This window comes from Sander vitreus, chromosome 12, assembly GCF_031162955.1.
Source record: "Sander vitreus isolate 19-12246 chromosome 12, sanVit1, whole genome shotgun sequence".
Taxonomy (NCBI): Eukaryota; Metazoa; Chordata; class Actinopteri; order Perciformes; family Percidae; genus Sander; species Sander vitreus.
In genome coordinates, this window is record NC_135866.1 from 19043804 (window position 1) to 19067878 (window position 24075).

At 39.9% G+C, this 24075-nt stretch overlaps 2 protein-coding genes across 2 annotated transcripts; both read right to left on the minus strand.

The window, feature by feature from the left end:
* Nucleotides 1–1815: 1815 nt before the first annotated feature.
* Nucleotides 1816–10341, minus strand: rab31 (RAB31, member RAS oncogene family). Its single transcript, XM_078264323.1, has 7 exons — nt 10139–10341; nt 8989–9068; nt 8053–8134; nt 6553–6624; nt 5756–5862; nt 3473–3582; nt 1816–2798 (listed from the first exon to the last, which is right to left on the minus strand). The coding sequence occupies exons 1-7, from the start codon at nt 10172–10174 to the stop codon at nt 2701–2703; spliced, it is 585 nt and encodes a 194-aa protein (XP_078120449.1). The 5' UTR covers nt 10175–10341; the 3' UTR covers nt 1816–2700.
* A 1055-nt stretch (nt 10342–11396) lies between these two features.
* ralbp1 (ralA binding protein 1) lies at nt 11397–23566 on the minus strand. The gene is made up of 10 exons (XM_078264340.1): nt 23475–23566; nt 21246–21548; nt 19250–19681; nt 18756–19105; nt 18048–18209; nt 16173–16304; nt 14006–14116; nt 13789–13910; nt 13558–13678; nt 11397–13288 (listed from the first exon to the last, which is right to left on the minus strand). The coding sequence occupies exons 2-10, from the start codon at nt 21493–21495 to the stop codon at nt 12989–12991; spliced, it is 1980 nt and encodes a 659-aa protein (XP_078120466.1). The 5' UTR covers nt 21496–21548; nt 23475–23566; the 3' UTR covers nt 11397–12988.
* Nucleotides 23567–24075: the final 509 nt, after the last annotated feature.

A 24075-nucleotide genomic window follows, 5' to 3' on the forward strand; every position in this document is an offset into this window, starting at 1 on the left:
TGGCTATGGTTAAATCCATCGCAGTGACAAGAAGTATAGACCCCCCTCCCCTCTGTAAGCTGCCTAGGGGTTAATCCACTGCAGTGTACTGAATAGCACTCTCTGGAAATGCTCCACTCTGCATGTAGTTTGTGCTGCTTACACCTTTTCAGAAGGTCACGTTAAACGTACAAAATAACAAATACAAATTTGTTGAGTGGTTCCTATTTTGGGGTTAAAGCTAATAGGACGTGGGAAAGTGGTAAGAAGTGAGCAAAAAAATGTAAATTTTAATGAAAAATATACATTGTTCTCACATAATGTGGTTTGCAGTGACTGGAGTAAAAACTTCATCTATATTGGGAAACCAATCGTGTTTTTTTCACTTGGAGTTTAGGTTTCTGAGGTGTCAAAGTGGCTCAGTTCAGATGCATACCATGTTACCACGTGACATCACGGGGCTAATCCGAGTCATGACCTTTTGTTAATGAGTCCCCTCTTCTCTCACCTCACTCATCTTTTGGGTATCTACTGACAGCACTTTAGACATAAAATCAATAAATCTATATTGTCATTCTGGGGTCTTTGACATTTCAAAACATATTGTATCCTTATCGGGTAAAAGTAACACAAAAACAAAACAGAAAAATAGAATAATCAATACTTTATTACACTGATTAATATACAAAAGTTAATCTGATTGAGGATATAGGGAAGCATGATGGCTTACAGTAAAAGAATGGCTGCAGATAAGTGGCAATTTCAAAGTTGACGTTATGCGTACAATTAGTGTGTACAGATCAAATAATTCATGCATTATTCTAGCAATTTGTTTAGAAAAACATAAAAAGGGCACATGTGTGGCGACGAATATACTTGGAAATCTCATCACAATATCAACATGTAACCTCTTGTAAAAAATAAAACAAATTATATGTCATTATATCTTGTATAGAGGTAATATCATGCCAAACTGCATTGGAAAATCTTTATCAATCTGGTGGTGAATTGACATCTGGCCCACCAAGCAACTCCTAATTCTATTTCAACCAATCACTGCATTACATTTTAGTGGAAGCAAGGCCACATTCATTTGAAGATTTGTGAAAGGAGTTTGGTGTGACTTTGAGAACAGTACATATGAGCAAAATTAGACTATGATTGCATTAAAAACTATGAATTGAACTCCATTATCCTGTCATACATGTTGGTAAAAATGGTACATTTTTAAATTACTTTTTAATGTGCACTAACTAACTTAAGTACAAACATAAACTTGTTTTTTTAAGCTATCGACACGTAGAACCAGAAATACTGTTCCATAGGAAAACCTTGTTGTATCCAAGTCAACTCTCATTTACATTTCAAAAAATGCAGTTAAGAGTTCTGTAACTGTTTCAACACTTACAAAAAAGTGACTTCAAATTAACAATGTTAAATGTATAAAAAAGTGCTGTTATTCATCTCAAGTGACAAATCCAAGGGCTCTACTGCCAAAAGAAACGGCAGCAAATATACATAATTTTAGTTTACACTGAACGAAGCACTATTTTCATTGTTACCCATTTCCCACTTTATCTTTGCAAGCTAAATTGATTGGTTTAGGGCTATATTACTAGCCTGACGTGGTCATACTCAGATTCTAGTCAGAATATGAACTTCCCGACCTCGAATGTTGTGGGCGGGGCTAAGTTCGGCTGGCATCCAGGCTACTATATGTTCCTTCAGAGTTTGGTTAGTAAATAGAATACAACCCTTTTGGAACTTTGGAACTAACAGCTTTAGACATGTTTAGAGTAAAATACATGCAGGTCTTTTCTCTTCTTAGGTAAATACATGTCGTATACAGTCATTCCCTGTAGTGAAATCTCAGACAATACATTTCAGTATGTAGAAAACATCTTTAGCAAATTACCATGTAAACAATTATAGTATTGGTCACAGTGTTTCAACAGGGCGTGTCATATTGTAAGTTAAATTTAGGCCACTAAGCTATACATTCTGCAGCATTACAGTTAAACCCTTATACAGTCAATGTGTGTGAAAACACATGATGAAGTGGAATGTAAAGCCGCTGCATTTGAGCTACAGAACTGAATGTTTGTCTAAGGTTTGATCGCAACAACCTTATTCAGAATATTCTAATACAATTCTGTACAAGAGTCATACATACATGTACACAAAGGCTCCATAAAAAAACTAATTCAAAAACCTTCATTTAATGTGTGCCATTTAAGAGCCACAGTGCAATGAAAAATCTACTGAGCAGTTAACTCTTGAAATTGAAATGTAGTTGCATCAACAGCTAAAACCCGGCTTTAAAAAGCCCATCAGCTAGATCACTTGTTATTAATGTGTGCTGAATTTGAAAGTTATTGTGGAAAATGCGATGAAACTGCCTCTTTGTAATGAGCTGTGTAGTATTACCACACAGATATGAATCTTTATGTAATTCAGGCAAAACACCACCTGAGGGGGACAAAATGAAGGCTTTCTACTTCTAGAGTTGAAACTACGACAATTAATTGAAATAAATGTGCAATAACCTATACAATACTGTTGTTTCATGTTGCAGTTGACCACACGTGCAAGCTGACCTCTGTCTGTCCACTTTCTTGTCATTTCCAGGAGTAAGACACTGTGTGCATTGTGGACCATGTGCTGTGCTGGTGGGGTCCCTGGTGCTGAAGGAAGTAATCCCAACAGCCACTGTTGGTACTACTAGCAGCATCTCCTGGCGGACACAGCCGGCTGCCGGGTGAGTTTAAAGGACTCGTTGCTCTCCACCTCAGGATTTTCCAGGGGTGGGATCTGTTTACCTAAACGCACAGCACAGGGTCATTTACAGAGGTACCATGGCAGATATACCTATTTTAAGCGTATGAAGTGTTGTATTATTTCTTCTGCAATGTATTTGGCAGTGCATCTTGGTGAATTGACCTCTACTAGCAGCCATAAAACCCAATGCCAGCGCTACTGCTTTTCTTAATACAGTACATACTGTAAAACCAAAACATGCCAACTTCAAACGGTTGTTCAGAATAAAAAGATGTACTACTTAAATGTTGCTAATTAAAATAAATGTCATTGTAGTTGTCAAAAACAAATATAATGGAATTTGTCCGCCCCACTTTATGGCAGAAACATACTGTATTCATGACTTATAAAGTTGTCAAATGAAATTAAAATGAAAGCAGAAATAGACTAACACATTGACAAAAAACGCCAAACATCCTTAGTAACATGAACAGTAAATGAGTCATATTTTGTTTGTATTTAAAATAATTAATTAACGTTTTATTTTCGTGTCATACAATTAAATTGTCCATCCCATATGGGATTACATGGCACATGATAAAAAACAGCTTCCGGCTTCCCTAGTCTTTAAGTCAATAGCACATAGCTTCCTCTTTACTGCTAACTTTTAAAATAATAAGGTACATACAGACACACATAACACAGACGCAACATACAGTAAAGACACGAAACCTACTGATTTTCTGAAAGAGTTCCTCAACATTGACAGCATTTCGGGCACTAGTCTCGATGAAAACAGCTGCAATTGATTCAGCAAACTCCTTAGCTTCCTTCATAGGAACTTCCCTGTAAAAGAGCACACTAAAGTAAGTTTTGAGTAGGTTCACACTTAAAAAAGGGTCCAATGGCAAATCAAATAATCTTTTATTCATTAAATCTCGTTTGCTCTGGAAAAGTGCTGGAGGAGAGAGGACACATGGAAGAGCAGTTGAGTTTTTTTCATGATAGAAATGCAACTATACCAAAATGGTGCATTGTGAAGATTCCTGAAACAAACATTTCCCTGTCTTTTATTTAATGTGGTGTCCCCTTCCGCAGAGAGAGCAAACATGAAAAGCTATGTCTAAACAGGTCACATTTTTCTGTTTTTAAATTTAACTCGCAGACAGAGAATATACAGTGGCCAGGAAGAACAATATTTAAAAATGGTAAAGAAAAAACACTACTTAGCCAAAACACTTAAAGACAATACTAGTCTTCTTGGGCCACCTTGACCAAGGTTTAGGAGGTGTCTCTGCTGTCAGTAGTCAAACAAAATACAATGTATGGTAATTTCTTTCTTTAATGAAGCTCTTTAGGGTAAACAACAAAATAAATTGTATCCGGTGACAGACCAAAAGATTTTGCTGCTTAAAGGCCGTTTTATGGTCGTGTGTAAACTCCACGCCGCAGCTACACTGTCGCTCCTACAGCGTCGTGACCCTTTAGGAGTTCTGCGCCGGGATTGAACGAGTTTCTTTGCATCGCGGTGCATTTCACTGCCAGAACGCTAAGTGGGGGGAGGGGGGTTGGTGTGGTTTCTGGAGGGTCAATCGTGAAACTCTTTGTTTACTTGTGCGTTGGTGTGTGCCTCAAGCCAGCATGTGTGTGTGTGTGTGTGTGTGGGGGGGGGGGAGTGGGTGATAGAGCGAGGGAGAAAGTGAGAGAGTGACAGCAATTGTCTTCGGACCAAGTTGTGACTCTAGAGCACATGTGTCAAACTCAAGGCCCAGGGGCCAAATCCGGCCCCTTGCAAATTTTGATCCGGCCCGCATATCAATTTAGGTTCACAGCAAATTTTGGCCCGACTAGTTGTGCACCACACCACAAAAAATGAGGAAACTGTTTTTCATACTGTAATTATGCGATACTGCCGTGCAGAATTTGACAGATTTGCCGACTTTGAGACTCAGAATTCCCCGCAGAAGCAGAGAGTTTTTTAATATTCAGGCTGTGAAACAGGTTGTGGTGAGTCAGCTGGGTGGTAGCTGCTTTTAAAAAGGTAATGTTTGTTTTTCATGACTTGCTAAATTCTACGATGGCTAAGAAACTTTTTTGCTGACTTTTTTAGGGTTTTATGTCGACCAAACTATATGGGAGAAAGCTATATGACACATGCAATGATACAAAGTTAATTGACTTTTTTTTGTTAAATAAAAGCATGTCAATGAACTCAACATGTCTTGCCCTTGTTGTGATCGTCATTTCCAGTGTGACCCTTAGTAAAATTGAGTTTGACACCCCTGCTCTAGAGTCCTAGTGAGAGAAACAAAGTGTCTCCCCTGTTCTTTCTAACCACAGTGGGAAATCTGGAGCAGGAAAAGTTAACCCTCTCCTTGATTTCATGTTGTTTATGGAGAAGGAGAACCAGGAAATGAGTCGGGGGAAATGCAACGCTACCAAGACACGGCCGAGCGACGTGCGTGGCCGCGACGTGTTGTTACATTTTTCGAGAGGTGCACGTCAGGCTACAGCGTAGGGTCTGGCGTAGACGCAGAGTGGTTTGCGGGGGTCTGCCGTCGATTCTACGCAAGACCATAAGACGGCCTTTAGCCTTAGCTTGTTTCTACAGTCAGCCCTGTTAGATTCTTCCGACAGTTGCAAGGCAATTGAAGATCACAATATGATTTTCTCAGCATAGTGGACTTGACATGAGTTACATAACAGATATAACAAGAAGATGACTTTATTGTTTGTGCTCGTTCACTAAACCTGTAAGAGTTTGCTGTGCTGAAAGTCTTAACAGGAAAACAAGAGTCATAACTGTGACCACAGTAAATCTATGGGGGCAAATAAGCAAGAGCAAAAAGTAAGAAGCTCATGTTTTTATAATAAAGAGATGTGTGTGTGTTTGTGCTGATGCAGGACAGACTTCTAGTGTCTAGTGGTTGTTATAGTGTCACTTAAACTTGAATATAATCACCATAATACCCATAAGAAGCAATTTCTTTACAGCTATTAAGAAAAAAAAAAAACTCACCTGATGTCTCCTAAATCATTCTTGTTTCCTGCTATGGCTACAACAATGTCCTCCGGACCGTGTTCTTTAAGCTCTTTTACCCATTTCTTCAGTGTCTGGAAAGAGTCCTGAACAACAAGAGCACATCAAATGGGGTGGTGAGGGTGCAGTGGATATGACACATGCCTTTGGTGTGGGAGATCTGGATTCAATTCCCACTGTGATACCAATGTGTCCCTGAGCAAGACACTTAACCCCTAGTTGCTCCAGAGGTGTGCAACCTCTGATATATACAGTATAGCAATTGTAAGTCGCTTTGGATAAGAGCGTCAACTAAATGACATGTAATAATAATGTAATTACAGTCAACACTGGGATAGGGACTTTATGAGAATATGCCCAACGTTTTCTACAACTTGTGTCACATATTCATCGCATTAGTTTTCAGACAAGTTTCCATGAACAGACCAGGAAAGAATGATATTTGTAGGTCCTGGAAGCGAGGCATCCCAGAGTGATGGAAAAGTAATTGAGTTTTACATCAGGCTCATAGTGCAAAAGCAGCTTCTTCTGTTACACACATTTAATACACCAGGGAGTGACTCAACACATCAGCAGCTCTAATGGTACATTTAGGGGTGAAGGACATTGCTTGAGCCCCTCAACAGTTGTTCCCCTCACCTGTTGAGGTGCGGGGAAAAAGGGTTGTTAGTTATTCATTTTTGTTATGGGGATTTTGTCCACTAGTCTGAGGATGTCACCACTCAACGCAGGCTAAATTTACTGTCACTTGATGTAAATATAACTGTTATTCTTACCAGTTTAGTAATGTCATAGACAATGACAGCAGCAGCCGATCCTCTGTAGTACATAGGAGCTAATGAGTGAAACTAAAAAAGACAACATATGTATAGTAGTTAGCATGAATAATCATTACATCAAATCAATCACAGTTATACAGAAATGTCACCCAAGTGCTTTATAAAGATGACTTCAAAAACAGTCTATGACCATTTAAATTGAACACAATCCTAAATCTGGATCGTAACATTGAAAATGTTGTTAACTCATGAAAGACTAACATGGTATACTGTTCTGTGAGTAGACTATGCCCTTACATTTTTAAGTGATGATGGCTGATGGAAAAAGTTACTTCCTTACAGGTTTCAGCTCCTCTTAAATCACTATGAAGGTTGCACAAGACTTATGGAGAAGTGTTCTCAACCTCCACATACAACTTGTATGTGGGTGAGCTAGAGGTCGCCCCCAATATGGGTATCCTTAAGGCCTTAATTAACATGCATTTCCTTCCCCGAGAAACATACACTATCTTTATTTTAATGTTTCAAAACATGCATTGTTTACATCGCCTGGCAGTCTTCTTCTCTTATCTTTTACAAGCTACCTTTACAGCACATCCACCAGCTGGTGATATTCATTACCACCGACTGCAGTCAGCACAAATGTGTATCACATCACCCTTGTGCTTGTGACAATACATGCAATACAAACAATAATGGGCCCACTCATCAAAACATTGCTCTAAAGCACCAGCCAGTGGTCATAATAACAACACTGTAGTTAATTAAGTGTAGTGTAGGGATAGACCGATTATCGGCCCTGGACGATTATCGGGCCTTTTCTTGGCAGTCTGCATATTATGTGTATCGGCGTTTTATTTGCCTGATAACCGATAAAGTTAATGAATTAAAAAGTGCGCTACTTTGGCTCTGCTACAGCTCTGTGTCTGTCCCTCTGCTTCGGTTTCACTCATCACTGAGTCTGACTTAATGTCCCGCCCACAATGTTATCTGACTATCGGTCTCAGCCTTGAAAAAACAGTATTGGTCGATCCCTAGTGTGGTGACATTATTTTTTAAATACCCCCCATCACACAGCTAGTCACATATGATAAGTTCAATATTAGTCCCACAGATAAAGAGAACTTTAAACCCTGGTAACAGAGGTTTTAAGATATCATTCATTTCACACAAAAGCAGGAAATACTTGAACTAGTTTTTCCATGCTGTACGCATGTCTGGCAAGCTTTAACTACCGACACCATCCTCCCTCAATAAAATTAATCACTGTGATGATACCACAGTCTCGTGACCTTTGAACCTTATGTGAATTATCCTATTTCACACCTAATAATAACTCCATGTCACGAGGAACACTAACAGTGAAATGATTGTGTCACTGCTAGCTTCCTGATGCAAAATGTAACGGAAAATGTACTTTTTTAAAAGTCATGTTATGTGTGTTAACTTAAAGCTAATAATACGTAAATGAGGAATTTCTGTTGTGGATGCACTCACCCTTTCCTGTCCGGCTGTATCCCAGATCAGAAATTTGTGTAGTTCATTTCCAGATGGCACTGTTTTGGTTAGGAACGATGCTCTGGGGGTGATAAAGAGCATTTTACAACAATGCGTCCAAGCATGTTCTTTAAAAAGCACAGGAAGCAAATGACAATAACAAAAGTCAACAGGAAACAAATAATATTGAGAACAAAGATGGTCGACACCAAATCCATGTTGCCTGACCCAGAGGCGTACAAAACAACCATCAAACAACAAAGGGCCAGCACATAAATCAGTGATGACGGTGGGCTCAAACATTTGTTTAAATATGGCTTCATTTTTTTTTGTCATCTTGTCAAAGCAAACGTGACTTAAACCGTCTCAGCTTATCTAATGTTGCCTTCCGCGTGATGTCGGATGTCACCAGTCTCACGTTTTATCAAAAGGAAGTTTATTTCATTAGTGTTATTAAGCTTGACATTTATCTTGTATACACTATATTCATTTGTATTTGTAATTTGTACCAAGTCTGCTAATAGTGACCTGAATTGCATTTCAAAAAATATGTATAAACCAATAGTTTTTTTAGGTTGGCATATTCTATTTTTTCTTTTGTAAAATTGGGGAATCCCTTTTTTCCTGTCATGTCCCACTTAATATTTCCCACTCTGTAAATCAAACCATTTAGAACAGTTATATAAATTTGCCAACTGACTTAACCGTTATTATAGAAGATAAGACTTGAAATCTGGAATCCTTGTGAAAATGCCACTTGACACCTCACATGGTCAAACTGATTGTTCCCAATTCAGGATTTGGACTTTATTTGATATCAAACCTTGACTTCATTTGGAACAACAAAAAGTGTTGAGCAAAGATGGCTCTCTCTTATTGGTTTGTTTCTTACCGTCCTAACACTATATTTTGTGATTTGTACTGCTACACTCTTACCCTATTGTGGGGCTTATGTTGTGGTCAAAATGATCCTGAACGAATCGGCAAACAATGCTGGATTTCCCAACTCCAGTGTCCTGAAAACAGAGGGTAACAACATCAGTTACTGCAGTCCTCCTAACACACGTACATAGAGTCACTGGTCACTAGTAAACCTTATTGATTAGGGAACTGTCTGGTCACATGCCCACCCCATCAGATAGCTTCCGGTTAGTGCACATATTCCACAACTAGCTCTGAATTAAAAGTCAATATTACTTATTTGTCATAGACAACATCTCCCAATCACCTGACGTTAACAGTTAGGTAAATTAACATGAAAACTCAAGACTTTAAGGGCCTTTTTTGGCTGCATGTCATTTATGCTTCATCATTCCTTTTTGGTGATGCAGGCATAATGACAGCTCGTATTCTAGCTTTACATAACTAAAGTATGAATACAATCTGGCAAAGCAGAGGGGATTGGTAGCTAAGGACATTCTGTGGTTACCTTAGGTTGGCATTTAAAAGGCTTGCTGAGCAACTCAGTTCCAGTGACGGATTGCACAGGCCTGTTAAACTTTTATGTAGCTCTTACAAGTTCGCAGTTCCCCTTTGCTTTATTGATAAACTAGCTAACACTTTGCAGTTCAGACTGAACATCCCTGTCACCGTCACCGTCCATAAAGAGGGACTGCAGTGTGATTTGCTAACGCAGCAGGAAATCTAACTAATGGCTTGCATGTTGCGGTTGGTACCGGTTGGTATGATGATGACGTAATGGGTGATAAACTGTCAGAACCGTTAAAAAGTAGGTAGAAAACAACAAGTACTCGATTTTGAAATGTTAAAAACAGACGTAGCTAGTTAACGTTACACGATGAGAAAGTAACTGTAAAATAACTGCTGCGCCCACTGTGCGATCAGCTATTGGTTTTCAGTCAACTAACGTTAGCTATCAGCATTTTTGAAGTTTTCTGACGAACAACAACAAGATAAAGTCAACAGTTTACAAAATAAGCGACTGTTTACAGGACAATCGTGTCAGTTAGTGTAGCTAGCGCGTATGTTAATATGTTGTTAACGTCAAACTATGTCGGTTAGCTAGCAGACAAGAACGAATTTTGGTGGATAACGTTAAACAAAAACATCTGCCAGTGCCACTTACCCCTAAAAGGCAAACTTTGAGCTCCCTTATAGCCATGGTGAGTTGTGAAAGTTTTTAAAACATGATATGACAATGTTAAGTCAGTGTCTTTGTCTCGTCATGCTTGAAACTCTGATTTCACCCCCTCTTCTTGGGTAAAAGAGAAACCCAGCCCCTGAGACAGACAGACTGACCATCTAACAACTAAACTGGACCAACAAGCGGTATAAATGATAAATAAAACTTCTGGTGACGATTTTCAAAATAAGACCCACATAGCCTGATGTGCATCCATGGATATACTCCATATTGTGGCTCTCCCCCAGACATTTTTTGAAGACTTCTAAAACAAAAGTCTGCTTGTAATAATAATAATAATGTGTGTGTGTGTGTGTGTGTGTGTGTGTGTGTGTGTGAGAGATATGGCTTTTCCACAAAAACTTCAAATACCTTGTTAAAAATTGCATCTACTCCTTTTCCCTCCCTTTATCACACTGTAAGTTGCATATTGGATAGTTATAATTCACAAAAATATTCTTGTACATACTGTATGTGCCTTAAAATCATAAGGTACATTTCCCCCTGAATGTGAAAACAGCCATCTAGTGTCCATCTATGCACATACATCATTCTGCACAGTGAAGATTAAACATCCAAGTGAAGTAACAATAGGCAAAATAAAATGAGTGGATGAGGCCTATAAATAAGTACCAATAATAATATTTGTGGACAGACATTGTCTGTTTAAGTAAGGAAGCTTTGAAACTAGAATTAAATTGACTCACCTATAAATAAGTTAATTCCCACTCAGCTATAGTTATTTAAAAATAGAGAGACAAAATACAACAAACAAACTCAAAACTTAGTTCATGACAGTCCGAAACTAAAGGTATGCTTTAATTTTGAAAACAATTTTGCTTGTATCCGGTCTTTTTTCTGGCTGTTCTTTTCTTCTTGACGCTGTTACTTTCCAAATCGGAAACCAGCAATGACAAAAAAAAAAGTCGGGTGGTTTCACGATCCTTTAAATACTAAATCCTTGATTCTGAGTCCAAACCCAACATTTACACGCTTCACTTCTACAAAATGGATGCAAAGGTTTTATTTAGAACCTCATTAGTCTGGGAGAGGGAAAGGTATTCAGAGAATGTGTAATGGAAAATAGGAAGCAGTAAATCTGGACTTCACTTCCAGTAGAATACAGTAGTTGAGTAAAAAGGTAAACATTAGGCTGTGTGTCAGAGAAAGAGACAGACACAGAAAGAGACAGAGAGGCAGATAAGTTACTCAGATCAACACTTTATTCTTCACAGCATTATTCTGTCTGCAACAATAAGCTACAAAAGCTTGGAACAATATGAAAATAACCTCATGAGAAGCTTCTGAGCCTAATCTAGCACTTATCTGTTTCAGTCACAGGATTAATAACATGTTGAATCATGAGTCCAGATGAGATTGCTTTGATTTGCCCGTGACCAAAGCAGGGGCAGTTACACTAGCTTACTCCATACAGGTCATTATTAATAATACAAAAAAGAATGTGACAAAACATAGGAGCTGAAAATACAGTATGTTTGCAATTTTACAATGATATACACAAATGGTAAGTCAGGCCATGCCTTTGCTTTAAATATCACTGAGCAATGACAGTACGTTGCGATAGTCATGGATCAGTTGTGAAATTAAATGATTGACTTGTAATCTTTATGGTTTTTTTACTCACTTTCAACTGATGCCATGAACAATAACTCCACATATCAAGAGTTTAAAAACACGATCAAATACACAACTAAACTAAATAAGCCTCCTGCGTGTCTCAGCACACATTTTGGCGACAATAATCATTGCTACAGATTTGTTGTTCCATCATAAAACTGCAGAAATGTCATTTTTCCACGTTTTCTTGTTTGTGCAAGAGCAGAGAGAAGATGATTGCACTACAGAGCAAAGTGTGACTGTAACAATGCGGCCTCCAGCTGTTTGTCTATCTACATTATCCAGTGATGAATATACTTTTGTTGCGTATTTGTTTGCCGTTCATGTTTTCATCCACTGGTCAGTTGCGAGGCACAACGCCACTGTGTTTATGTGCAGTTGCTGTTCAAAGAAAAGAAAGCATCTACAATATATTTATTCATATATTACTAAAAAGCTGTTACTTAAAATCAATGTATTTCTTGAATAGTCGTCCGTATTCTTCAGAATACTACTTAAATATATAATATATAGATAGACCAATCATAAATTCTTCATTATTCAAAGAGCTTTTGTATTAGTGGTTCTCTGGGGAAATGTGTCCAGTCTGGCATCTTCGGTTATGGCACAGTGGTCTCTTTCCTAAGATGAGGGACATAGTGAGATACAAGAACTGAGATTATATCTGGTCTATGTTCATCACTTGAGCCCTTACCAGCAAAAAATAAGCTTTATGTCACATACTGGCAAGGTGCCTGACTTTTACTCTTTTTTTTTTTTAACTCTCTTCCTTCCCCCTACATGCTTTATGAATCCCTTCACCCCCCCCCTCCTCTCCATTCTACCGTCATACAGGCTTGGCACTGTGGATTTGATAATATGGTCTACCTAGTCTCTCACAGTAGTAGCCAGTTGTCCACTACATCAGCTTTTCTAGTTTTTTTTGTGTTTTGCATTGAAAAATGAGAAAAAAAGGTTTTTGATTCCTGCTAAAAAGGGTCAGGACGCCAAAGACAGTATAACTGATTTTTCCATGGCTGCCACTTGGTGGACACAATTACTAATGAACTCATGGATCCAGCAAAGTGAAATCTCCAGTGGATGATGAGGACAACTGACCAGCGGTAGAGACGTACAGCAGCACAGAGCCACCAAACACATCACTGAGATGATATTTCACATGTTGGTGTCCCTCCTGTCTTTGTTCGGTGAGGGCTTTGAAGGATCCTTAGCTGCCTTGCCATTGACGGAGGCAGCGGCGTCTGCACCGGCAGCCACCGCAGCAACCAAACATTTGGTCTGCTCCTCGGTGCGGGGCTCCGGGCTGGGCTGTGTGGGCGGGGCCTGCTCCACCGGCAGCTGGACGGTCAGTTCCTGCTGCAGTTTGTGGCTGTGCAGGAGGCGAAGCTGAACGCGGAGCTCCAAGATGGCTTCCTGCTCCTCGTGGATGGCCTGGTTCAGGTGGGTATTTTTGTTCTTCAGGGCAATAAAACAGAGACGGTGCTTGACAAACCAACTACTTCATTTCTGGCAATATTTCCAGAGAAAATATTGATTTTATATTGCTCACGTCCGTATTTAAACAAAGTCAGACTAAGTATTGCAATTTTATAAACACAAACAGTATAATCGTGTACTTTAAGATTTTACTCTGTCAGAACTCAATGCACTTTACTCAATCTTTTAGGTAAATAACGGACTATGATGATACTAAACAGCCACTATGTGTTGAATGTTTTGTTCACCTCCAGTTCCTCATTTTGCTTCTGCAGGTCTTCCAGAATCATCTGCAGCTCTTCCTCATCTTCACTCTCACTTTCACTGTCTGACGAATATTCCTCTGTCTCACTGCGCCCCTGTTGCCGGCTGAGGAATACAACGCTGGGTTACAGTTGAGACCTTAAGTACATTTAATGATAGTTGTACATCATATTACAACATATTTAGCACCTAAAATGGTTTCAGTCTTTTCCTACCTCTGTATGTCTGCAATCTCTGCTCGCAGTCTCTCGATTTCTTCCTTCTCAGTAGCAATCTGTCTACGAAGCACCTGCTCAAGAGAGATCAGCTCCTCCTGCTCTGTTAGGATCTCATTTTCCTGATAATTAAGAGGAGGGGGGACACACACAAAATGATTCCATCACAGGTTGGCATACATGGAGCTTAGTAACAATGTGTGTTTGAATGACTCACCTGTGCTAAGAGAAGGTTAATGACTTCCTCTTCATTCTCAGTCATTTCCTCTTTTGAAACATCCTCCTTTGAGAGGCTTGCTATCTCCTGGGCGATCTTACTCTCACACTCCTAAAAGGCCAAAGGTGGAAAGGTAAATAACTAAAAACACAATGAACGAGCCTTTCTGGTTTTCACAGTGAACTTTCTAATATTATATCATATGTTATGATATATTAAACATGTTTGTTCAGACTATAACAGAGAGGTGTTGATTTATGCCTATGGTCATTTTAGAGGCTGTAGTCCAAGTGTTGTTGTACTGGATAGTTATTGATCTTATTAAAAGGACAATTCCGGCGCAAAATGAACCTAGGGGTTAATAACATAATGTGTACCGAGTCTAGGGCTCTCCCAAACGATTATTTTTGGATGAATCTAACAATTAATTTCTCAATTAGCGATTATTTTCCCATTGCTCAATTATGAACAATTTACACAAAAATTTCAACAAGGTTCAAGTCTCTATTTATTAAAATTGTTTAACACTGCACTGTTTCACTTTTTAAAATTAATTTGTAGTGCAACCTGAAGCCAGATGTAGGCTATCAATCCAACAACAAAATCAAGTCACTTTCAGGAGGAATACAAAAATAAAAACTTAAAGTAAACAGAGCAAGTGCAAAAAGAGTAGCCTGTATTTGCTTTATTTAACAGTAGTAGGTCAAATAATGAGTAAGCTCTTGTTTAACATCCAAGCTCTTCTCCCTTTAACCTTACAGTAAAAAAAAGTGCAATTTTAGCAACATATGAAATCAGATGTATCAAATAAATCCGACATAAGGCAAGTTGCAGAGTGTCTAATCAAACAGTCTGTAATCGATTGGGTCACTCATGATGATGGTGAACCAAAAAAATAGACTGACAGCGTTTGATGATGCTTATCGTTAAGTCATAGCGGGGCACATTCCGTGTCACTATGTTGATAATCGCACACGTCTACAGTGCACGTTGTGTCCGAGCCCGACCCATTAACTGGAATTATGAGCCTGAGCCCGATTTTAACCCGACAATTGTTTAATACGTGAGCCGTTATAACTAGCCTCGTGAGACCGTCCTGATCTCGAGAGCTCCAGTTTTCCACTCGCAGATCAGTCTGGCATCTTGAGACAGAGAAAATTTGGAGCCGTTCACCAAACGACCGACCAATCAGCGTTGGGTTTTGAGGCAGGTTTAGGTGTGACGCAACGAGAAGCGACTGTTCAGTCTAAACAACATGGCGGCTTCCACGGATGAGATGAGCGTAGCTATCGCGCAAGTTTTATCCGAATTAGAAAGTATTCCTTCATTGAAAGAAGAGCAAAAAACGGCACTGGCTTTTCTCGGAGGAAAACATGTTTTTGCTCTTCTCCCGACTGGTTTTGGCAAGAGTTTGATATATCGTTGATCTGATTGGTTGATTTGGCCCGGATGGTTTATCCAATCAGCTAACCAGTATTTCACTGCTCCCCAAAAGTTCTCCAACGGAAAGTTCCCAGACGGATATGCCGAGCAAATCCATCTGGCGGAGTCAGGTTACGTTATAACTGACGTTATAAAGGACTCGTGAGATATCTGAAATAATCTGGCCTGGTTGCGCAATTATCGAAGACAGTGCTACAGATGGGGGAGACACGATTTAGCACAGTTTACCTCACACTCAAGTCCGAAGTCGAACCACGAACGCCGTGCAACCAGTTCATGGTTGAACAGTCAACGGCGTTCGTGGTTCGACTAGTCATGACTGTTTTCCAAGATGGCGCCTGCATGTATACATGAACGCTACGGTCTTTATAATCTATCTTTTTAATAAACTGTCTGTACACTTACAAAGTTCTCAATGCTTCGGTTTACATGTAGGGACCCTCGTTATGCTACCATTGAAGTGTGTTGCTATTTTGAGCCTTGTTAGTGATGTAGAAATAGCGATTTACCCTCTGCCCCAAAGGCTAGCATTATAAGCTAATCAGCTGTTCGTGCTAGCTTGTTTCAAGCTAGAGACACATTCAATTAGCATGAAAACATATCCCAGAGAACGGTCGACTTGGTACACATATGTTATTAACCCCTAGGTTCATTTTGTGCCGGAATTGTCCTTTAAATATATTAAAATATGCATATGCACACATAGTGTCTAGACACAACTTACCTGTCGTTTGGCCTCCCTCAGTTTGCGTTTCAGCGCCGTCAGGATTCTCTGAACCTCCCAGAGCCGCTCTTCTTTAGATAAGTCCTTCACCCCTGCCTGCAGGTCCCTGTGCAGACAGTTCAGCAGGAACTCCTAAAACACATTTTTATTATATGTCATAATTCAGTTGACACTCCAGAATTACCTTTATTAGGATTAGGATAATCATCATACAAAGTTTCAATTAAATAATTACAGCAAGTAGTGGCAAACTAAACTGCTTTTCAAATGATGATCATTAGTGCAAGTGCAAACCATAATCAAAGTAGTACTACTACTCTCAATAATCATAGTGCAAACAGAGACGGACCAATTTTTTTCTTCAAACATGATACACTGCTCAGCCTAAGATATGGTCATGTTCCTTTTTCAGGAATATGAGCATATCCACGTTCTATATCGTATCGAGACCATATGTACGGTGGAGAGATAGTCTCTTCACTCAGAACAAACGTTACAACGTAACCAAGCATTTTCTGGCAGTAGTTGAGACCAGTTGTTTGTACTGAAATGTGTCATTGTACAGTATAGAGAGAAAAATAAAGCTTATTTTACGATTGTTTCACAGTGATTATCTTCTAAAGCACAAATAAATAACCATCAAAGACGCAACAGATGATTTTGTGGAGACATGCACTTTGCAGATATGAGAGAGAGAGAGAGAGAGAGAGAGAGAGAGAGAGAGAGAACCCTCTACTGTTCTAACGCTGGGTTTTACAGGCAGCTATTTTCCAATTGCAACTCCGCTATCACTCTCACAAGTTAACTCAGAGTCAACTTTGGAGAACCGGCGGGGGATTAGGGCTGGGCGATATGGAGAAAATCAAATATCACAATATTTTTGACCAAATACCTCGATATCAATACTGCTGAAAAATACAAAATATTTACACACACATTTTTTGGGGCTTTTTCCCTTTATTACAAGTGACAGTGAATAGACATGAAAGGGGGAGAGAGATGGGGGATGACATGCAGCAAAGGGCAGCAGGTCGGATCCGAACCTGCGCCACTGCAGGACTCAGCCTACATGGGACGAACGCTCTTACTGGGTGAGCTGTAATCTGGATATAATGTCTAAGTAGGTAAAGGCAAATAATAGAACAGTTACAACAGAACTGGTAAGTTCAGAAAATGATCACTTTACTGTAATGCAGCCTTTAATACCAGGAAAAGACAACACTTATGTCATATTATGATATTACGATATTCAAAATCTACTCTCATATCACAATATTGATATAATATCGATATATTGCCCAGCTCTATGGGGGATCTTCTATGCTAAGTTTGAGGTCAAAGCCAGACTCATGGATGTATTATAAGACCAACCAAGTCAGGTCATGATGGCTGCTGCTCTGCACTTGTGTACCGATATTGCGAGACAGCTTTTCACCTTGACAAGAAATCTCATGATGTTTTAATCGTCACACCTCTACTAAACAGTTATCAAAAGTTTGTTATTTAAAGGAATAATTTGAATACCCTCTCACATCTGACCGTTCCCTATCAGCTGGAGCTTGGAGACAAATGGCTTAACTTAGTAAAAACAGTGAAAGTGGGTTAACGGCTAGTCTGACTCTGTCCAAAGGTAAAGAAAACCCACCTACCAGCACCTCTAAACCTAATTAACAAGTTATATCTGGTTTGTTGTTTCGGTTTTACAGAGGGTTATGTGAAGTACTGTTTCCTGTCTTATCTTTGACTCCAGTTTCATATTGACAAACGGAATAAGCATATCTCCCCCCCAAAACTTCAAACTATTCCTTTCATTTTCCATCGATCAATTTTGTCAATTAATGAATTGACAAAAAATAACAGCAGGACTGAACCCACCTGTCGTCGGATCTCCTCTTTGATGTTCTCCTGGGTCTCAGGCAGCGCCGGCATGGTTGCCATGTTGGACCAGCGGAGTGGCCGCACCACCGGCTTCAGGACTACGTCTCCAAACAGCTCCCTCACGTGTGTGAAGAACATGTAAAGAACACGGTTCCCAATCTGAAGATAAAGTAAACAAATCAGGGAACACAAAGCACACAGTATCAGAGCTCTGCACAAACTGCATCTAGTCTTGCAGTGCATGTCAGTTTGCGTTATGTGTGTTAGACTGTATGAAACCCAATTACCACTGTGCCACCTTCTCCAAAAGACAAATTCCTGCATATTTACTTAGCATGATTAAACTGACCCTGGACTCCACTCATTAGTTGAGAGAAGGTGATGTGAGTCCTGCTGCTGTTTGTTCAGAGTAAGTGGTGCAGCCACAGAGATGTCCCCTATGGGAATAAATGAGATTCACTAAACTAGGCCAGAGTTTTAGAGATGAACTGAATGTTTGATCCAATAAAAAAACTCTGTTGGTTTGTTGCTAAGGGGAGGTTTCTTATCTTTGAGATACACCTGAGCACTAAGACCTATTTTTCCATTTGATGCTTAGTTAGTCTGTTGCTGTTGACTCACTGCTCTCTGCAACATTTTAACATCTTTTTACCCATTTCCTATTGATCTCCATTTACTCAGCTTGATCTATTCTTCCTCTCTGACCTGTATGGTTGGGTTAAGGACGATGGAGATATTCTGAATATTCATCTTGGTGTCCGCCTCCCTGGTGATGACGTGGTCCATGTGCGTGATAAGCCAGGAGAGAAGAAGTCGGCTCTCCGGCGACACCTCGGTCAGCAGCCTCTGGAACTCCGTCATCTTCTCCGCCTCCACCTGCCGACCGCAGGCGTCCTCAAAGCGCTGGGCCAGATCTCGGCCCAACAGGTTATCTGGCAGCTCGCGTAAGTACTGCTTCAGTAGGCTGGCAACCGTGTGGGGGTCATACTCCTCCAGGCAGGGGCACTCCTCACGGTCATATGCTGCTTTCAATTCATCCACCTTGGACTTCATACCTGAGAAGGAGAGAAGTTGATGGGAGTATCAATCAGACATACAAATATTGAGATACATTCAAATATACTAGTTATATCTTTTTTGCAATTTGCCTTTTTTCACAAGATGATGGAAAAGTCAACAGCCTCCCAAAGCTACTCTACCTGAAACCCGGTAGATGCCTTCACACTTCATGCCATAACTTTCAATGTAGTCCAAACATTCTCTGAAGACGGCTGGCAGCTGGATACCATCATACAGAGCCGTCCTCTTGACAGCTTCAGTCAGAGGTGCTCCAAAGATGGGCCTGAAGGTGGGGATCTCCACTGGGACTGGCTCTGCCTCGGTTGTTGGTTTCTTCTTCTTCTTCTTCTCCTTCCATTGTTTAACCACATCTGCAGCCGTCAGGTCCTTAGATTTCTTATCCTTAGCTTTGTCCTCCTTGGGGCCCTTCTCCTTTACCTTGAAGTCCTTTTCCTTCTTCTTGGAGAAGCTGGGCTTCTTGAACACATGGATTCCCTTGGAGCGCTTCATCTTGGATGGGCTTTCTGCTTCGTCTGCTGAACTGTCCTCCTGGAAAGCGGCGTAGCCTTCCGCTGTGAAAGTAAAGAAAGAGTAAGAAGAGACAAAAATAGGGTTAGAGCTGAGGGGCGAAACACCCGTTTTCTTATCCTCCTCCTACGACAGAACCATGATAGCAGTAAAATTGAAATGGGAAGAGAGATGTGTGAGAGAGAAGATAGCAAAGGAGGGGGAGAATGGGGACTTGGAAAAGAGGTCAGCCACAGATTTAGCATATCTCCCACAGCACCTTACGTCTCTCCTCTCTAGAACAGGCTCAGTTAAAATATATTTTTCCTCAGAGCAAATAGCTACAGAGTAGTGTCAAAGGCAGTTAGTGGCCTCTTTGTCTCCTCTAATTGTCTCTACTCTGGGTTTCCCGTTAGAACAGTCCCTTTGTATCACGCCGCTGCCTGAGACACACCTTCACTGGGCTCTCTGGGTGTGCTCTGAACTGTCCATCTCTTCCTCTCTCCCACCATACTCTGGTGTAGGAGCTAAATACAGACATGGAAATATCCTGATACAAAGTGGACAATGAGCCTGACAACCACTCAGTGAAAAACATTCTCAGTAAAGGAACATTTTTCACCGCTACAGCCATCAGGATGGAAAAGTGGGAAGCTCTCTCACTCTTTACTCAACAGCTACTATTGTGGAGACCTTCAGCAACATTACAATGATATTCAGTCCTCAAGTGCTCTAAAGCTGAAGCTTAGTGGCCTGCAGTAGATGACCTGTATGTACTTGGTAGCTCCCAGATGTTAAATATATATAAGGTTGGTGATATTCTACACGTTTCTCATTGTCAACAAATCCCATGAAAATAGAATTTCCTGCGTAGCCCAAAAAACAACTCAAAACAGATAAATGAACACTTAATGGCTTTTGCTCATGCATGGGCTTTGTTCAAGCTTTTGAGCAAAAACTAAAAATGCTGCCCATTACTCAGTCGGTACTAATTTGCATGTCAACTATATACTGACCAAGTGTACAGCTTGCATGCAAGGTTGCCAAAATGCTATTTCATAATTATTAGATATTACACCATAATTAACTACAGTATATTACACTGTCCCCAGTAAATTGCGATTTTCAACATTGCCTTTAACCAACACTTACAGTCAGCATAACGTATTATTATACCCATGAACAGTGTTTTCTTATACTCATAAACATTTATTTATAAGCAGAGTTTACAATTAGCACCATCCATCAGCCAAATGCTGGTAAAATATGCAAGTGGCTGGTAGATGAGCTTCACTAACCAGCCAAAAAAACAAACAATAGTAATCTATTGAGTGGCTGGTTAAATTTGAACATTCACTAGCCATTTAGCTGGTGGACAAAAAGTTAATTTTGAACCCTGTTTATAAGTCAGCAGACAAACATTAGGATTAGTCTGATAAAGATTTGTAGGACAAAAAGTCACTTACTGAAAATTTTCTAGAGCTTTCATGCATTTCTCGTCGCTTTGACAAAGTTTGGAAAATGGCTGAAACAGCCGCAAAATGTCCAGTATGTGACCTTTTTTTAAAAACTGCTATTTCCAAGGTCAATAATAAACATTCAACCTCAAACTACAGGATCGTTTCTTACTCCTTTTCTCCTTCTTCTTGAACTTGTTCTTCTTCTTGCTGTGCTCTTTGTCATCGTCTGAGACGTAGGCGTCAGGTGCCTCGTGGTGATGGCCATCATGAGGCGGCGATGGTTCGCCGGTGCGGTACAAGCCGGGGAACTTGGTGGGACTGATCTCCTCAGAGCTGGGGGTGCGGGCCACGCCCCCTGGGTGCTCAGCCCTGCGCTGCTCTGCAGGGCTGCTGCTGGGGGGCAGGAAGCACTCAGTCATGGCTGCTCTGGCCTTATCACTCCTCTGACTGGCACATCACCTCTCCATCACACCTGCAGTGGGCAGAAATACAGGATTCTAAAACAATAAAACCCTGCATTCGACTTCCCAATAAAGTGTGGTCCAGTTTGCACATAATTTATTTAATTCCTCCTGCCTGTTATCAATGTGTTAGTCCCTTATATATGTGGCGGGCAGTGGCCCGGTCTGCTAGTTTTTCAAAGACTTTAATTTTAAATTATATTTATTTTTGTGTAGTAATACAGATCATATTGGAACAAAAAAATTGTATAATGAATTAAACTTGAAAAACCTGCTTAGTAGTACTTTTCACAATATAGATGTAATGAATTACTAAAGGATTTTAAACTTGAGTGTCTCATTCCATTCCAGAAGTAGCTTAGAACTATACAAAAGGACATTATAGCAACACAAATGTACATCAACAACAAGAAATTCTAAACAAGATCTACTCATCGTCTCAGCAGTACTTGCACCACCAAATGGAAATCTAAATGGCATAAGAAAAGATAATTTGTATGCTTTTTAAAATGAATTATAATTAATTATTTCTTAAGGCAAGCTGTGACAATAAATGCAAAATAAGTTATTTTCCACCTAGGCTAACATTTAAAATCTGTAACAGATCTATTTATCTGTCAACCAAACTCAAATTTTGTACTCAAAAAGTTAAACTAAAAAGCACAACAAAACTCTCTGTAGCCCTTTCCGCTTCTTCTTCTTCTTCCTTTGTTTCCTGAATATTTTCATGACTGTCTATACAGAACAACTGCAACAGTTACGTCCACCCACCAGATGGGGCTCTGCTATATGAACAATCACATCTTGCATGTCCTACTTCTAATCAACAATGAAAATGATTGTTAGTTGCAGCACTAACACTGTATTAACATAAAGTCAAAATATGACAAATGCCAAACATGAGGATGCGTATAAAATAAAAACATCATATAAGACAAGCCTTTGAGTTTTACCAGCAGTCTAATTCTGTATCTTGTAAACTGCATTTGCAGATGTGGCAGTCAACATGCCAAGTCGGACAAACGCAGTCAGCAAAATCAAAACTACAGTCCACTTCATCATCTAAAGAAAGATTTATTTATGAAAAACACAGCCCTGATGACCGTAGATGAGAATATTTAGACAATCATTTGAAACAACAGTATGTCAGTCTGCCTTGTTTATGTTAAACCAAGCACAAAAGGGAACTCCTCACCCGTTTGTACATGTTTTAGGAAGTAATTTAGATTAATTGACGTAATCACGGCAGGGGTTTTGTGTGTTTAAAAAAAGATACGCTTCAATTTACCCTACTAATCACCGTAAGATGTTTCTAAAACTTGCAGTAAGTTGAAGATCTCCTGTTACATATTGATACTAGAAACAACTTAAATGTAAGTCAAGTGGTTAGTGAGGTGCAATACGTTGCAGTACCAAGAAGACAATGTGATACATGACGCAACAACAGCTATACATTCTCGAACACGGTCTTAATTGCACTCTGGACACCAAAACTATTAATAAAGCCTGTCTGTCTGACATCTTAATCTGCCTTCCTTCCCTGGGCAGGTTATCCTCACTCTTTTCTTGCCCTGTCCTGTTTCTATAGAAAAGCTTATAAAACACAACCAGTCGTATATCATCAACTGGCTGTTAAAATACTTGGGTTAGTTGCTTCACTGATGAATTTAAGCATATTTACACTAAAAACAGTCAGAAACGAGAAGCTCTCCTCTGAATGGAGGGGCCCATATGCTAACGTTAACGTTAGTTCAGCTAGCTGCCAACCTGCTAAGCTAGCTAGCTGACTAGCTAGCCTATCCGTCACGATTAAAGCCGGCGTTTCGTCCAGACAAAACATGAGACATATAGCTAGTTAGCTACGTGTGCTTAACTCTATTTTGTAATCGCTGTACTGTCACTGAACACGCAAAAAAACAAAGGACAAGAAACTTTACCGAGAACTATCCCGTTCGGCCAATTTCAGAGTGGAGCTTCCGGTTGTCTGTACACTAAATAAACCCATCTGCGCTTGCGCCACAGCCGCAGTGATTGATAGGAAATGTAGTTCGAAAGCGAACGCTTCAATTGCTTGAATCTCCCACCACAAAAGTATAGTCTATGTAGGTTTCTTGGCCCACAATGATCTAGAATTAATGAAGAATGTTTAGGCTGTGGTCTCATTTTGATCTTAACCACAAGATTGCTGTTATACAAGCCTGTGTACAAGAGAAACTGTCAAACAAGGTTTTGTAAAGCAACCATCATCTAAATTAGGTGAAACCACTTGCTATTCTGAATCATGTGTACTTTCCCAAATGCTGTGGTTGCACTCAGAAGACTGGTGGTCATCGTGACATATGAAACACATTAGTCCTCTGATCTTTGTTGGCACCATCTGCTCCAAATCCACAGCTGCAATGGCGAAATTAGGTCATGATTCAATATCATAAAAAAAAAGACAAACAAGGTCTCATTGTGTGTCCGGTACATTAGTCTGTGCAAACTGCTGTTGCATGCCAATTGGGAACAGAACCAGTGATAGGGCACCCTGCTGCC